Source organism: Chiloscyllium plagiosum, chromosome 31 (genome assembly GCF_004010195.1).
Source record: "Chiloscyllium plagiosum isolate BGI_BamShark_2017 chromosome 31, ASM401019v2, whole genome shotgun sequence".
Classification (NCBI taxonomy): Eukaryota; Metazoa; Chordata; class Chondrichthyes; order Orectolobiformes; family Hemiscylliidae; genus Chiloscyllium; species Chiloscyllium plagiosum.
The window spans coordinates 33548980-33564757 of record NC_057740.1 but is presented as its reverse complement, the minus strand read 5'-3'; the positions used below and the strand labels follow the sequence as shown (position 1 = coordinate 33564757).

At 40.1% G+C, this 15778-nt stretch overlaps 1 protein-coding gene and 2 non-coding genes across 3 annotated transcripts; 2 read left to right on the top strand and 1 right to left on the bottom strand.

The window, feature by feature from the left end:
- Window positions 1-756: 756 nt before the first annotated feature.
- Window positions 757-829, bottom strand: trnaf-gaa. Its single transcript has one exon. It is a non-coding gene; the product is annotated as a tRNA-Phe (tRNA).
- A 223-nt stretch (window positions 830-1052) lies between these two features.
- trnan-guu lies at window positions 1053-1126 on the top strand. The gene has a single exon. It is a non-coding gene; the product is annotated as a tRNA-Asn (tRNA).
- A 100-nt stretch (window positions 1127-1226) lies between these two features.
- ndufs7 (NADH:ubiquinone oxidoreductase core subunit S7) lies at window positions 1227-15764 on the top strand. Its single transcript, XM_043721345.1, has 8 exons — window positions 1227-1327; window positions 4160-4196; window positions 6543-6611; window positions 8015-8132; window positions 8458-8637; window positions 10368-10414; window positions 10503-10591; window positions 14707-15764. The coding sequence occupies exons 1-8, from the start codon at window positions 1312-1314 to the stop codon at window positions 14802-14804; spliced, it is 654 nt and encodes a 217-aa protein (XP_043577280.1). The 5' UTR covers window positions 1227-1311; the 3' UTR covers window positions 14805-15764.
- The last annotated feature ends 14 nt before the right edge of the window (window positions 15765-15778 follow it).

The window sequence follows — 15778 nt, the reverse complement described above, 5'->3', positions numbered from 1 at the left end:
ATTACGAATAACCTGAATTCTCCCGTCCTGTTTAATATGGTTGCGTCCAATTCGTTCCTAGTTGATTTCAGAGCTTTTGCTTTCACTGAAGAAAAAAGCTTTTTTCATCAACGCATGTGTTTTAAAGCCTTTGAATTTCTTTCAAAAGTTTAGCTATCGTTGTAGGTGCAGGAAAAGCAACAGCCAGTTTGTATACAGCAAGGTCTCAGATACATCATCAAGATAATCATCAAGTAATCTGTTTTTATTAGTTATATTAATTGAGGGATAGATATTGACCATTACACTCTCTGGTCTACGTAGTTAATTTAATGTGGAGTTCCTGTGGAAGTGATTGAACCAAACAGCAAGAAGTTGTAGTTAAGGTGAAGGTAGATAACCATTTATTTAAGACATAAGGCAATATGTAGATACAATGAAGAGGAGTTTGGGACTACCCGGTTGAATAATTTATTTTCTCCGCTGTCAATCCAGAATGTGTCATAATGTGGTGGTTTCTTAATAGACCTCTGGAAAGCCACACAGTTTTAAGGGCAATTGGGGATGGGCAACAATTGCTGTCCTTGTTAATGATGTCCACAACCCATCAAGAAAGCCTCCATGATTCCTGCATGTTGATTTTTAAAAAACCCAATCAATAAACATCCGCATAGCCAGCATAACAGTTAAATGAATTGAAGTGAATGTTCAAAATGTTAGGAATGCCACACGCAGTTTGAAACTGGCGTATTTGGGAAGAGAAAGGAAAAAAGGTTCTGCCGAAACCCGGGATCGAACCAGGGACCTTTAGATCTTCAGTCTAACGCTCTCCCAACTGAGCTATTTCGGCACCACATTAGCGGTCGGTGACTGAGGATCCAAGTGCACGGCGTGGAATGTTAGCCTCATCGATCAGTGTGGTATCCGTGGGCGTTCGAAACCCTACAAAACGATCTGTGTTCTTAAATTGCTTTAAAACATTTTACAAATTGAATCCTGTGTGCAGTGCCCGCCGCCATGGGATCGCTGTCTGTACCTTTATTAGGCCTTCCCAGAGACCTCTGTAGCAACTGGTCTCTGTGGCGCAATCGGTTAGCGCGTTCGGCTGTTAACCGAAAGGTTGGTGGTTCGAGCCCACCCAGGGACGGCTAGTACTTTTATTCCCAATCTTAAAAGAATGTACGATTTAGAACACGCAAAGATGCCTTCTATTGTCGTGAAGCATTCTTAAAGGACTATTTATTTCATTGCCGCTGACCCCCCCCGGACCCTCCTGTTTCGGCGGCGGCGGCGGAGGGACCTATTTCGGGGGAGCACCAGCTTCCGGTCAAGATGGCGACGCTGGGAGGTGAGTGCGTTGTTGTTTAATCGCTTTGGTTTTATGTTTGTGTTCACGGCGCAGATCACAGGCGGGAGAGGGTAAGGTGATTGTAGTCGGTGTGATCGAGAGTGTCGGGTTTCCCGCTGCGGTCACAAGGACATAAACCTGCCCGGTGTCCCGGCCCTGACCTTTCCTCCTTGACAGCGTCGGCCTCTCGGTTTACAGATTGTGCTTCAACTATTAAACAACTCAATGTATCGATACTCTGTGTACGTGCATAGACTTTACTTTCTGTGTGAGACGTGCAGCCTGGTCCAGACCTGGCCGTCCTTTCTATCGCTGAAAATGTGTTGCTGGAAAAGCGCAGCAGGTCAGTCAGTATCCAAGGAGCAGGAGAATCGACATTTCGGGCATAAGCCTGAAGAAGGGCTCATTCAAGAAGGGCTCGCTTTTCCAGCAACACATTTTCAGCTCTGATCTGCAGACCTCACTTTCTCCTTCCTTTCTATCCGGTCTATTAAAATCGTCCAAATCCACTCCAGAAACCCCCAGGGATACAGTAGGTCAGGCAGCGTTTTTGGAAAGACGTCTCGGGCCTGGATTTTGAAACGACTTTAGAATGTTTAGACTATTCAGAAAGCAGTGCCCTGACGAGGGATCACCGTACTCGAGACCTTAATTCTGCTTTCTCTCTGCTGCAAGACCTGCTGAGTTTCTCCAGCCATTTCTTTTTCGTCCACCTGTGCAATTAGAGACAAAAAAAACTGCAGATGCTGGAATCCAAGGTAGACAAGCAGGAGGCTGGAAGAACACAGCAAGCCAGGTGGCATCAGGAGGTGGAGAAGTCAATGTTTCAGGTGTCCTGAAGAAGGGTTACACCCAAAATGTTGACTTCTCCACCTCCTGATGCTGCCTGGCTTGCTGCATTCTCTCAGCCTGCTGCTTGTCTTGTCTGTGCAGTTGTCTGTCTCAATGTTAATCTCCTAGTTTGTGTTTATAGTATACCATGTACAGTGAACTGAGTGAAGGTAATTGGAGGAAGGTTTAGGGGAAATGTCAGTGGTAGGCTCTTTACTTAGAGAGTGGTGGGTGCATGAAATGGAGCTAGATACATTTCACTTGTGCTTTTGTTACATCCAGACTTGACTACTTTAAACTCTCCTGACTGTCTCCCATCCTGCCGCACCAAACTTGAACTGTGCCTGTATCCTTGTTTGTACCAAATCCCATCACGCATTGTTGTGTTTTGTTGGTTTCTGGTACACGATCATCTCAATGTTTATGTTTAAAGCCCTCCATGGCCTAGGTCTCTAATCTCTATAACCTCCTTCAGTCTTACAGCCTCCAATAACACCAATACTAGCCTTTTATGCATCCCTAATTTTCTGCACCCCTTTATTGAATATTATGTGTCAATTGTCTAGGTCAGCTTCTTGAGGGCATCTGGGATATACAACAAATGCTGGCCTAGCTAGCAAAACCCACATCTTGAACATAAATTAAAATGTATATAAATTCATAGTTTTTCTCAATAAAGCTTAAGACGAAGTTGCCCAAGTATAACGGACACTTTTTTTTTGGCATGTGGACTAATAAATGGGGAAATTATGCTTTTCCTTAAACCAAGGAAGCTGTGTAAAAAGGTGTTTGCAATTTTAATACACAAGTTAAAGGAACACATCATGGGTTAAATGTTTTTGAGCAGTGAGGGAAGATGCTAGACATGTGTATGGAATCAGGGCAGTTTTGCTCAGAGATGGTCTTTTAATTGAGGGCTAGTTGTGTGGTTCAGGAGGGCTCTGCAGAATTGTTACTACTTGATTGGCTTCTAGGCAAGTGGCTACAGCATTTTATGTGAACAGTACAGGATAAGCTTCCAGCCTGTAAAGAGAAAGCACCTAAACCCCTGTCTCTTCTTTCTGTTTAGAGAAGGAACAGAAAATCTTATAGTAGCTGTTCCCATTCATTTTCCTGTAAATTGCTGTCTGTGGGAATTTCATTGTTGAAAAAGGAAAGGGAAAAGCACCTCCAGAGATGCTGAAAGGTCAAATCCTCATCCAGTGAATGAAAGACTGAGAATTGGTCTATATGTAACACTGAAGTTTTAATGGAATGCTTAGGGGTAGCAAGAGAGGATATCAGAAAAACTTTTACAACATATAAGTACTTATTTTTATTCAGTGCACCCCCACTCCGGAAGGCAAATGGACTTTTCCACTCATGGGGCACTGCTAAATTAGGGGACTTAGTTAAAACTGAGATGGGAAGTTGTTTTTATTCTCACAGATCATACTAAAGATCTGAATTCTCTACCCCTGAAAGGCGTGGAATATTTAAAACATCACAAAGTATTTAAAGAGGTGGTAGGTAGATTTTTGAAATGTTGGGAAGTTGAAAGCTATGATAAGTTGGAATGGAAGAGAAATTGAGAACTGAGCCAGGACTTTGTTGACTGGCAGAGCGAGGTGGAGGGGCTAAATGGCTTACTCCGACTCCTATTTACAGTACAGCTTTGACAAAGGGTCAGTTAGACTCGAAACGTCAGCTCTTTTCTCTCCTTTTAGATGCTGCCACACCTGCTGAGATTTTCCAGCATTTTCTCTTTTGGTTTCAGATTTCAGCATCCGCAGTAATTTGCTTTTATACAGTATATGTTCATTGGATTACTTCACTGTATCTCTCCTTGCTCAACACTCCAATGTTTGCATAGTTAATAAGGATAATTAGGTTCACTGCCAGCTATTTAAAACTATATGTTAAACTATAAACATTTATGTTTTTAATAAACTCAATGGATTGAAGTGTGTTTCATTTTCAAGTCATTACTCAGTTTGTGTGTTTTTATTTTGTCTCTTGCAGTTTTGCGTCTCGGTGGATTCGTATCCGTTGTTTCCAGGTCAGCCTACAAACCTTACATTACTTTGTAAAAGCTGTCTTTAAAGTGAAAGATTATTGAATGCAGCCTCCTGAGCTGGGATGGGGTGGAAAATAATGGGAGTAGTGACTTTAAACCTCAGAATGAGAGACATGCTGCAAAAAAAAATGAAAAACAGACTGACTATCTAAGGTTTGTCTTATGAAGAGAGATTGAACAGTCTAGGCTCTGGAATTTAGAAGAATGAGGAGAGATCAAATTGATGTGTTCATAATGATAAAAGGTGTGGATAGACGTGAAGCAGATGCTTCCTTTTTTCGGCATTCTAGGACAAGAGGTTATAGTCTAAAGTCGCAAATTTAATACAGAGTTGAGGAGAAACTACTTCTCCCTCAGGGTTGTGAATCTGTGGAATTCACTCCCCAAAAGGGTTGTGAATCTGTGGAATTCACTCCCCCAAGGTGTGGTGGATGCTCAGACAGTGAATAAATTTGAGGAGTTAGTCACCTTTTTAATTGGTGATGAGTTAAAAGGATATGGAGAGAAGGCAAGAAATTGGAGGTGAGGAGCATATCAACCATGATCAAATGGCTGAGCAGACTCGATGGGCTGAATAACCTAATTCTGCTGCTATATCTCATGAACGTATGAGCTAAATTTCTTTTTGATCCAGAGATGACTGATGGAAGTTTGGAATAAACAGGAAATGCTGGAAATGTATACTCTGTTAGTCAGCATATGGAAGAGGAAAAGCGGTTTACATCCTAGTCCTTACCTTGCTACCCTTCCAACAGTTTTAATTTTACCTTCCTAGTTATCAAGAAATTTTGTTGCTATTTCCTGTTTCCTGTTTCACAACAGTATTGTGCTGTCAGTTACTTTCATTTTCACCATTTACTTTTCCTGTGTCAGGGTAGCAAGATTATAGTTAACTTGGTGAGGATGATCATCAAACAATATTCAGAATGGAGTGCCTGAATAAGGTAGTTAAAGCTATTATAGTATTTGAGAAATATCAAAATTGTGCCTCAGCTATGAAAGCTGAGACAGTTTTATTCAAAAAAAGAAACCAGAATATTGATTGTTTCTTTGACTCCATTTTGCTGCCAGACCTGATAAATAATCCCAGCATTTCTTGTTTTGATTTCCAAAACTAGAAATATTTGAATGAAAATATTAAAACATTTGAAGATCCAAATTAATAAAAACCCTTAAATCCTTAGCTGCTTATTAACTTTAGTGCCCAACATTTAAAAGGTTTAACAAGCTTTTAAAATAACTGAAATTCTCTATTTATACATGATCTGTTACTCTCAGCCTCTATTGTTCAAATGCACCTGCTGGCCCTGTTCCAAATCATTCCTTTGTATAACAAAATGAAGAATCAAGTGAGGAATCAGAAGTGCATATTTAAGACTTCTTGAGAATGTTTCATGGATGTTAAACAGCATAAGGATGAAATGGCCCAGTATTAAGAATGCATTTATCAAAAAGAAATCCACTCTATTTATTTATAGACTTTCACATCCTCAGCATGTTCCAAAATCCATCATAACTAATTACTTTTGAAATGCTATCAGTTGTTTTGTGGGTAAACAACGCAATTTGTGCAGAGGAAGAGTTCCAAACAGCAGTTAGATAAATGACTGAGTTTCCTCCTCTTGCCCTTATAGGATTCATACGTTACTCATTTGTTACAGACTTTGGGAGATTTGTTTTATGTGCAAATTATCAGAACAATTCAAGATGCTGTTGTGCATTCTTGTTAGTGTGCCCAGTGTTTCACATCATTCCAATGTGAAGATAGAAGCCATTCTTTAGCTCTTTGCTTGAATACTGGTTACATGACTGCAACTTAAACTTTGCTCTATGACAAAGATTCTCATCCCTATTCAGTGCTCCCCCAAGACATCAAGGTCCACATGAAAATCAAAGCAGAAAACTGTGGGGATTGGGAATCTATAATAAAAACAGCAAAGGCTGTAAGAGCTCAGCAGATTGGACAATATCTGTGGAGCAGTTTAAAAAGTAATGTTGACATTTCAAATTCTGATGAGAGGTTGTCAACCCAATAAATAATCTTGCTTCTCTCCTGTCCACAGATGCTGCCTGACTAGCTAAATATTCCCAGAATTTTGTTGTTTTAACCAGGTGCTCACTCTTTAGGAATGTCATGTGCGTTTCAGAATGCCGCGCATTGGAGCTTTGGGTTGTCACTTAACTGTTTCTTTGTTTTCACGGCTATTATTATATTTACAAATAATACTTTTGGATATAATTTTGCAATATTGCAAATTATTACAATGTAAGAAGTATCATTAAAAGCAACACTGTATACATTTCTTTAATTACTGACTTGTTTTTCAGACCCGGTTCAGTCCTTGCTAGTCATTCACGGTGTCTCCATCAGACCACAGTGACAGAAAAGGCAGAAAGGTAAGACTATTTTAAGACTATTGCCAAGTACGTATTGTAGCCTCTGTGCCAGAATGATTCAATTGTAATGGAAATAGTATTTAGCTGATTGTGTCGGAAAAATGTAAGAGAGCATATGTTTTGTAAAACAGTCCACGTTATTCTCATGCATGATATCAGACACATCTGGACTGCAGCTTTCCCTCTCATAGGAGGCAATTATAAAGGCATAGTTTATAATATGTTAAAATCCCCAACTATTTTGAGCAATTAAGTCAATTTGAAACTTTTAAAAGACAGATTTTGGAATAGTCCAAAATCTTGCCTTTAAGCAGTTTCAATCAGCTGTTCACATCTCATTACTCCCCGATAGTGACAAATAAAAAGTCTTCACTGATATCAGCCATGATCAGGTCTTTAAAGCATTTCAGTTTGCTGGTTATGTCTGATAAAGTGGCTATGCCCTAGTGATGGGATTCTGGTGCATATTTTCACAGTCAGCATTCTGCAGAGTGCAATGGTGACTAATTGACACAATTGATAAAGGAACAAGGTAATAGTGAGACAAGAATGTGGGGGGAAAAAGGGTTGAAACAGGGGAGGAGATGGGAAGCCTGAAAAGTGTTGCAAAGAGGTGGCAGCTGTGGTCAAAATACAGAGGAACCACGATTATCCGAAGGAAACAGGCAGGGAGTATTTTGTTTGATTATTCGAATTCCGGATAATCGAATTCCAGATAAGATAGTTTAGCCAAGCATCGGGACCTTGTGAAATTGCTGGATAATCGAATGCCGGAAATCGAGGATCCTCTGTATGTGGCAATAGAAAGGCAAATAAATCTCAGGAATGTAAATCACTCCCTCAGGCTTATGTGCAAAAAAAGGAATGTACCCCACATTGCATCATACATTTACCCTTACTTATGACAGAACCATCCTCCATTACTAACATCCAAGTGAAAATGGTGGTTGAAATTTAATCAAAATCTACAATTTGTTTTATTAGAAATGTTCAATTTAACAAAGCTGTATTTTATCAACATTTTTGAATATGTAAGCATAGCAGGGATTGACCAGAAAAGTACCAAAAGTGTGTGACAGTTCATTGCATATGTGAAAGAAGAAAACAATTCCCTTAAGTTTCATTGATAAGTCTAACTTGAAACATGAGCAGCATTTGTCTTAAACATACGGACTGAACCTTTCTTGAAAGGGAAAGAACGATCAACTCATCAAGCCCACTCCATAGCTACCTCTGTCTACCACCCAATCATTCTTTCCTTTTCCTTCTAAGAATTAAACAGAGAACTGAATCTGCCCAGTTTTCAATATTATCTCAATGACTTCACAATAAGGGGACATTTATGTGTTTTTTTGGAGGTTTCATTTAAAATCTAATTGGGACTGGAATTGTTTGTTTTCCAGCTCCACACTAGCCAAACAGGCAAGCACTGAATTAGCTGCCAAGAAGTTTTCACTTCCCAGCAATAAAGGAGAGTATGTCATCACAAAACTAGATGAGCTGATCAATTGGGCCCGACGGGTGAGTGCTGCATTTGCAAAGAGATAGTGTTAACTTGTGTGTGTGATTATGCAAGTAATTGAACAGATGTATTAAGTGTTTAACTAATTAGATTTAGGATATGGCTTCAAATTACAGCTACATCTGGCTATTATCTACTAAAGTGTATTTTGGGACTGATAACATATTTAATATATTGCATTGCAGCTTTATTTATTTTAATCGTATTTTGTTTACAGTCTGTGGCACAGAGGCATTTTGAAAATAATTGATTAGAAGTGTGTACCTCTCTATGACTCGAAGTGAGAAGTATTTGTGTTTGAAAGATTGTTTTTAATGCTTTCAGAGTTCTTTATGGCCCATGACCTTTGGCCTTGCCTGCTGTGCCGTTGAAATGATGCACATGGCAGCGCCCAGGTATGACATGGACCGGTTCGGCATCGTCTTCCGTGCTAGTCCTCGGCAGTCAGACGTCATGATCGTGGCTGGTACCCTCACAAACAAAATGGCTCCAGCTCTTCGAAAGGTGACCCAGTGATTTTGTCGCCATGCTTTCTGCAGGTTTCCTCCTTTCGAACACACACAATATTAAAATGCTGTAAATGTGAAGCTAAGACAGCCGATTACCTTCTGTAGTGAGAATAGTCGATGTTACTGATCAATCTCCTTCTTCAGAACTGTTCTTCTGTTGAGTGTTACCCTGCAAAGGCTTTTCACTGCTTGGCTGATTGACCTGCTGTGTGCACAGGCCTTCTCTCTTTTGGTCCATTTGAGAGGAGGAAGGAGGTGGCGTAATAGTAACATCAATGTCATCCAGAACTTTGGCTAATGTTCTGTGGGCATGGCAGATGGTGAAATTATCTACAAAAATCTAAATAAAATATTCTCGGGACATGGATTTGAATCCCACTAAAGCAGCTGGTAAAATTTGGACTTAGTAAAAATTTGGAATAAAAAGATAGCCTCATGAGATCCCCATGAAACCACTATTGATTGTTGTAAAAACCCATCTGGTTCACGAGTGACCTATAAGGAAGGAAATCTCCACAGATCTGACCAACATGTGACTCCAGGCCACACAGGAGTATGATTGACTCTTTGCTGTCATCCGGGCAATTAGGAATGGACAACACATGCTGGCCCAGTCAGCAACATTCAGAGCCCGTGAAAGAATTAAAAAGAATTGTTCTCTGAAATTAGTTATATTGTAAATCAATAATGTTTTGTGCTTGAGAAACAAGGATGTCTGAAAATGGTAACTTTTTGAAATACTAATCCTAGCATTGGCAATCATAACAAGAAGAACAATTTTTAAAATTCTGTTTAAAGGAAAATGCCCAAAATGTTCAATCTTCCTAAAACAGGAGGGATGCATTTCAACTCTGTTACAAAAATGTTTACAAAATAAAGTTAATTAATGATTTGGATGTGAACATAGGAGGTATTGCAGATGACACCAAAATTGGAGGTGTAGTGGACAGCGAAGAAGATTACATCAGATTACAATAAGATCTTGATCAGATGAGCCAATGGGCCAAGGAGTAGCAGATGGAGTTTAATTTAGATAAATGTGAGGTGCTGCACTTGGGAAAGGTAAGCCCTGCTCTGATTTACACACTTAATGGGAAAGTCCTGGGGAGTATTGCTGAACAAAGAGACCTTGGCTGTTGCCCGGAGCTTTGGAGGCTGAGGACTGACCTTATAGATGTTTATAAAATCATGAGGGGCATGGATAGGATAAATAGACAGGATGTTTTCCTTGGGTGGGGGAGTCCAGAACTAGTGGGCATAGGTTGAGGGTAAGAGGGAAAAAATTTAAAAGGGACCTAAGGGGCAACATTTTTTTGCAGAGGGTGGTGCGTGTATGGAATGAGTTGCCATGGGAAGTGGTGGAGACTGGTACAATTACAACATTTCAAAGGCATCTGGATGGGTATATGAATAGGAAGGGTTTAGAGGGATGTGGGCCAAGTGCTGGCAAGTGGGACTGGATTAGGTTAGGACATCTGGTCGACATGGACGAATTGCACCAAAGGGTCTGTTTCTGTGCTGTACACCTCTCTGACTCTATGACTCTAATTGATATTTTCTCACAAGTACAATGTTAATACAAGTTTAAAAATTAAACAATCCATTTAATTACCATCAAAATGGATTTGTAGCCAAATGTTAGTCATTATTGAGCCACCAAAAACATATAAAAGAAGAACTGTTATATGATGGAAAGGTAAATTCCGTTTTATTTATTTTGTGTAGGTTTATGATCAGATGCCTGAACCTCGCTATGTAGTCTCTATGGGCAGGTGAGCATATTAATAAGCTTCATAGCAGATTTTACTATTTTGATCACTGTTGAAAGCCAAAGTTCTAATAGTGACATTGTTCTTACAGCTGTGCAAATGGTGGTGGTTATTACCATTACTCCTATGCTGTGGTGAGGGGCTGTGACAGAATTGTGCCAGTAGATATTTACGTTCCAGGTGAGTGCAGTAATCAAAGAAAAATTGCCAATTTATCAGTGCAACACATATCATAGTAAAGCTGATTGTTACTGGACTGGTAATTCCAAGACCTTGACTAATGATTCAGAGTCTTGAATTGAAATCTGACATGGTAGCTGTGGGATGTAAATTCAATGAATTAAATACATCTGTAATTTAAATGAAAGGTACTGTAATTGTTAGTGACCTCCAAGCCAATAGCTTGTCATCAAATTACAGCTGGTTCACCAGCATCCTTCAGTGAATAAAATCTGTCCTTAACTCAGTCTGATCTACGTGACTCCAAACCCACACAATGTGATTGACTTCTTAACTGCCCTCTGAAACAGCATAGTAAGCCATTCAGTCATATGGAAGAAGTAGGAGAAAGTGAGGACTGCAGATGCTGGAGACCAGAGTCAAAAAGTGTGGTGTGGGAAAAGCGCAGCAGGCCAGGCAGCATCCGAGGAGCAGGAGAATCGAAGTTTCGGGCATAAACCCTTCTTCAGGAATTCTGAAGAAGGGCTTATGTCCGAAACGTCGATTCTCCTGCTCCTTGGATGCTGCCTGGCCTGCTGCACCTTTCCAGTCATATGGAAGAAGCAAGCTTACAAGCTTGACAGTATTTAGGGTGAGACAACAAATGCTGCTTTGCAACTAATACCCACATTCTATAAATTATCTCTTGTTAAAAGTTTATTGTTTAGTTGAATATTTGATAATGTGTTCCTCTACAATAGTAGGGAAAGTGAAATCATATGTGGACTACTATCCATTATATCTATTCAGTCAAAAAGATAATGAGCAGGAACATACATCTTTTATTCCACCCTCACCAATCCAGGGCCTGACTCACTGGTGAAATAAAGTTAAAAGCATGTGACCAGAGGAGAAGACTGTAGGGTGGGGGTGATAAGGGAGGATTATTTTTAGTTAAAATTGAAATTAGTGGTGAACTCCCTAAAATCAAGCCCCTCTGTTAGCTCAGTTGACAAAGTAAATAATGTGAAGCTGAGAGCCTCAGAGATTTGATTCTCTGTTCCCAACATGTTAGCTGACCTTGACTGAGGCAGCAGTTGTTAAACAGGAACATTTAGATCCATGTGAGGAAAATTATGGGTTCTATGATTGATCCTGCGAGCCCTGATGGAGAGCACGTGTTTTTGAGCTGACTGAAGATAGGGGAGGTGATGGTATTCTGGTATCATCACTAGACTATTAATCCAGACAGCCAGATCGTGTCTGGGGATCTGGATTCCGATCTTGCTTTGGCAGATAATAGAATTTGAATTCAATAAAGAGAAATCTGGACTTGAAAGATTAATGATGACCATAAGGCTGTTGCCAATTGTTGGAAAACCCTTCTGGTTCACTAATATCCTTGAGAAAGGAAATCTGCCATCCTGACCTGGTCTGGCCTACATGTAAGTCCAACCTACAGGAATGTGGTTGACTCTTAGCTGCTTTTTGGACAATAAATGTTGGCCTAGCCAGCGATGCCCACATCTTCATGGATAAATAAAACAAAACAAACTTTAGTGTTGCTAACAATGAACAACTTGCCAGTAATGAATTCCTGAAACCGTGTTCCACTGACGTTTTGTCCACACAACTCTGCACCAACTTAACCCAATCACTTTGATTTGCCACTTTTAGCAAACATGAGAATTATAATTCGGGGTCCAAGAGAAGGGTTGCATATGGTGCTGGTCATCAGGACCACGTCTTCAGGAGTAGGGCATCCTGGGCACAGGTAGCAATACCCATCACCCACCAATCTGAATCATACCAGTACCTTAGAGAGTTGGAGTCTGAGTAGCTGCTGCTCCAATCAAAATTCAGTTTCTCATGGTCCTCCAAATACAGGCTTCTCCTATCCTACATTTGCTGCTGATAGGCTCACTAGTGAGGGGAAGCTGAGAAAGTCAGTGACTGCAGTGAGTGAGTCATTGGGACCAATGCCAGCCAGACCCAAGCCTTGAGGTCAAATCCAGGGCAATGCTGTTTACTGCCAGAGTTGTGCCAGAGAGAGGAAGGAGACTGTGAGGAGGGAATGGGGAGGTGGTAAAGAAATGCGAGGCTACAACAGGTGGGGTAGAAAGAGTCTAGGATGGGGGAGATGCTGGAGGGGGATGCATGGTGGAGAAGGCTGAAAGAGTGGAGTCAGAGGGAAGGAAGCTGCACAGGAATGGAATGAAAGGCAGACCAGGAAGGAGGACGTTACAGGTGGGGGAGCATTTAGGGAGGCTGGAACAAGGAGACTGCAAGTGGGGCATAAGAAAGAGGAATTTGCGTTAGGTGTAGGACAGAGGCAGCACTTAGCCTCCCCATTCTCACCTCCCCCCACTAAGTGTGAGGGGAGTATGAGTGAAGGAGGCGGTTGCAATTGGGGGTGGGAAGAGGAGGCTGTAGGGGGAGTGAGGCTACGTGGTAGTGAATAGAAGGTACTTACAAAGGATATAAAACAGTTTTAAACCCATTAACAAAATAATACTCAACTAACTGGGAGCCAGGAAAACTTTAAATCACCTGAGCTAATTAATTAAGGATAGTGATAAATTCTTCTAATTTTGATACTTAGAGTCCAAGTGCTAGTGGGTTTTGAGGAGTTTTGTAGCTCAGGTCGAGGTTCTGAATGTAGGTTTGCTTGCTTCCAGCTCAGCGAGCAAGCCTACATCCAGTCCAAGTGCTGCAAATGAATACACATATATAAGATGTTGTTACTACATCACCTAATAAATGAGTTAAGGAGAATAAAAATGCAGCAACTGCAAATCAGAAAGTAGCCCTCAAGGAAATCATAAGAGCCCTCAAAAAAAGTATTATGACATCAGACCGGGTTCAAAGAAATTGAGCTAATCGCGTACAATGAACAACTAGGTTGTGTGCAATTGTCTGACAAAGCTATATCATATCTTACCTGCATTTTGATGGCCTTTATAAATAAAGGCATAGTAAACTGACGTGCAGAATTCTTGCTAAGCCTATATAAATAAAGGCTTCAATTTCCAATTCTCAGCATTAGAGTAATGTGAAATCTACATAGAGACTTAAGAAATTTACTATCACAAGCCTAGAAATGAGCAATTACAGAGAATCTGGGGCTGCGCTCCTTAGGCAAAAAGCCTGAGGAGATTAGATTGAATAGTACAAAATTATGAAGGGTTTAAATTGTGAAAAAAGACATTTGTTTCCGGTGGCTGGAAGACTGGTAATCACACTGTCCAGATTTAACCTCATGGGTTGATTGACAAAACAACCAGAGGCAACTCAAGGAAAAAATGTTTATGCAAAGTGATTAGGATTGAAATAATGTTGCTCCTCCGTGTGGTGGTGGTGGGTCCAGATTCAAATGAGTCTTCAAAGGAGATTATGTAAATACTTGGAGAAAAATTGGGAAAGAACAGCTGGACAGAGAGGTGATAGGACTGACTTTGTTTCTATTGGAAGGAGCTGGCACAGACTCTAGCCCAAATGACCTTCTATGCTGCTGTGTCCTATTCTGTAGAACCCAGTGCATCACAAAGGTACTCAAAGTTGTTGAGGGTTAAAAGGGGTTGATAAGGGTCTTGGAAACAGGAGAAGTTCCATGACCCACAATTTCTCTCCAATCTTCTGGAGACAACACTGAAGTGATATCTGCTTCAGCTTCACATCGGACTCCACACTGAGAATCCAATGTCACAGTTGCACAAGATTAATGTATATCTTATTTTAAAATTGCTACATTATTATTGCTTGTGTCTATCATGACTTGTATCATGCACACAGGAGCTGATCCACTTTCAATCAAATTTGTGGAAGGTCTCTGATTTGTTCTCTTGTATTGATTTAGCCCTGACATTGTACATCAGTGGCTTGCATTTGGAACCAGTCCATGGACAAGTGTTCTATGGACCACAATTAGAGAACCACAGTACTGGAGAGCTTCTGTTTCCAGTAGAGAATGGAGGAAACAAGATGGAGAAAGCCTACCTGAACCTTAAGAGTCTTGTATTGCATCTTGTGTTATGTCTCCATTCAGTTGAATTCATGCAAAAGAGTTGCTACCCCTTTTGATATGATTACTTCAAAGTGTTATTTTGGATATCTAATAGCTTTTCCTTTTACATTAGGCTGCCCACCTACAGCTGAAGCACTTCTATATGGAATTCTGCAACTGCAGAAGAAAATAAAGAGGGAAAGAAGGTTAAGCATTTGGTATCGGAAATAAATGGATGTATAATTGCAACCAGTATTTATAACATGTGGGCCATAATGGGATTCTTTGGTGGAGGAATGAATTTTTTTGTTGTGATATCATATATAAATGTGTCCTATAAACTTTCATTTAAAAAGTTGACACATTTGCTTTGGCGTTTCTTTGCTTTCAATATTGTTTTTCAGCAGTTTAGCATTTTGAGATAATACCTGTTTTGTGCAGTATGCCATTTTCCTTAGCTCTGCTGCTAATGATTCCCACCCCATTTTTCAGATGATTCCCTGACTCTAGCAGATAGGCAATGGTAAAAATTGGAAAGCTTTCCCATAACTTCTATGAATTACATCTGGCATAATAATAATTCATAGATTCTGTATTTTTAAAAAACAAATTAGCGAGTACTCCTCCATTTCTCCTTTTTGATTGACAAGAGTAACATTGAGGAAAGCAAAGGTTTGTCATCAGTTGGCTTTAGCAATAGTGGAGAAATGGGGGTGGGAGTCTTAAGGAAATGTTAAATTTAAAATCTAAATACAGGAAAACAAAGTAAAGAGACAAATCTGACTTGTGGCCAAATCTTTCTTCCATCACATGCAAGCTTCCTTGGAGGTGTACAATGTTTATAGCAACGTGGCCAGCACTGCTATTGGATTTTTTTTTTAATCCCCCTCAGATACTGCAACCAAGCATCATCATAATTATAAGAATAGCAAAACTTTCTCAAATGTACTAAAGGTATTTTTCCACTTTCAAATCCATAACTCACCAGTTTTAGGTATATATCAGTTTACGGTTGGATTATAATTTAGAATATTACAAGGTGCTCTGAAGATGTGAGACTAATGTCAGGTGTCTCCTTCACACCATTTTTGAGTTGTCACCAAGTACAGTAGATCACCACCATTGGATTCTTTTTATGTATTCCAGTTACTTCTGTACCAAAATCTGGTAAAATAAACTGGTAGAAAATAAGACACTTCGGGTGA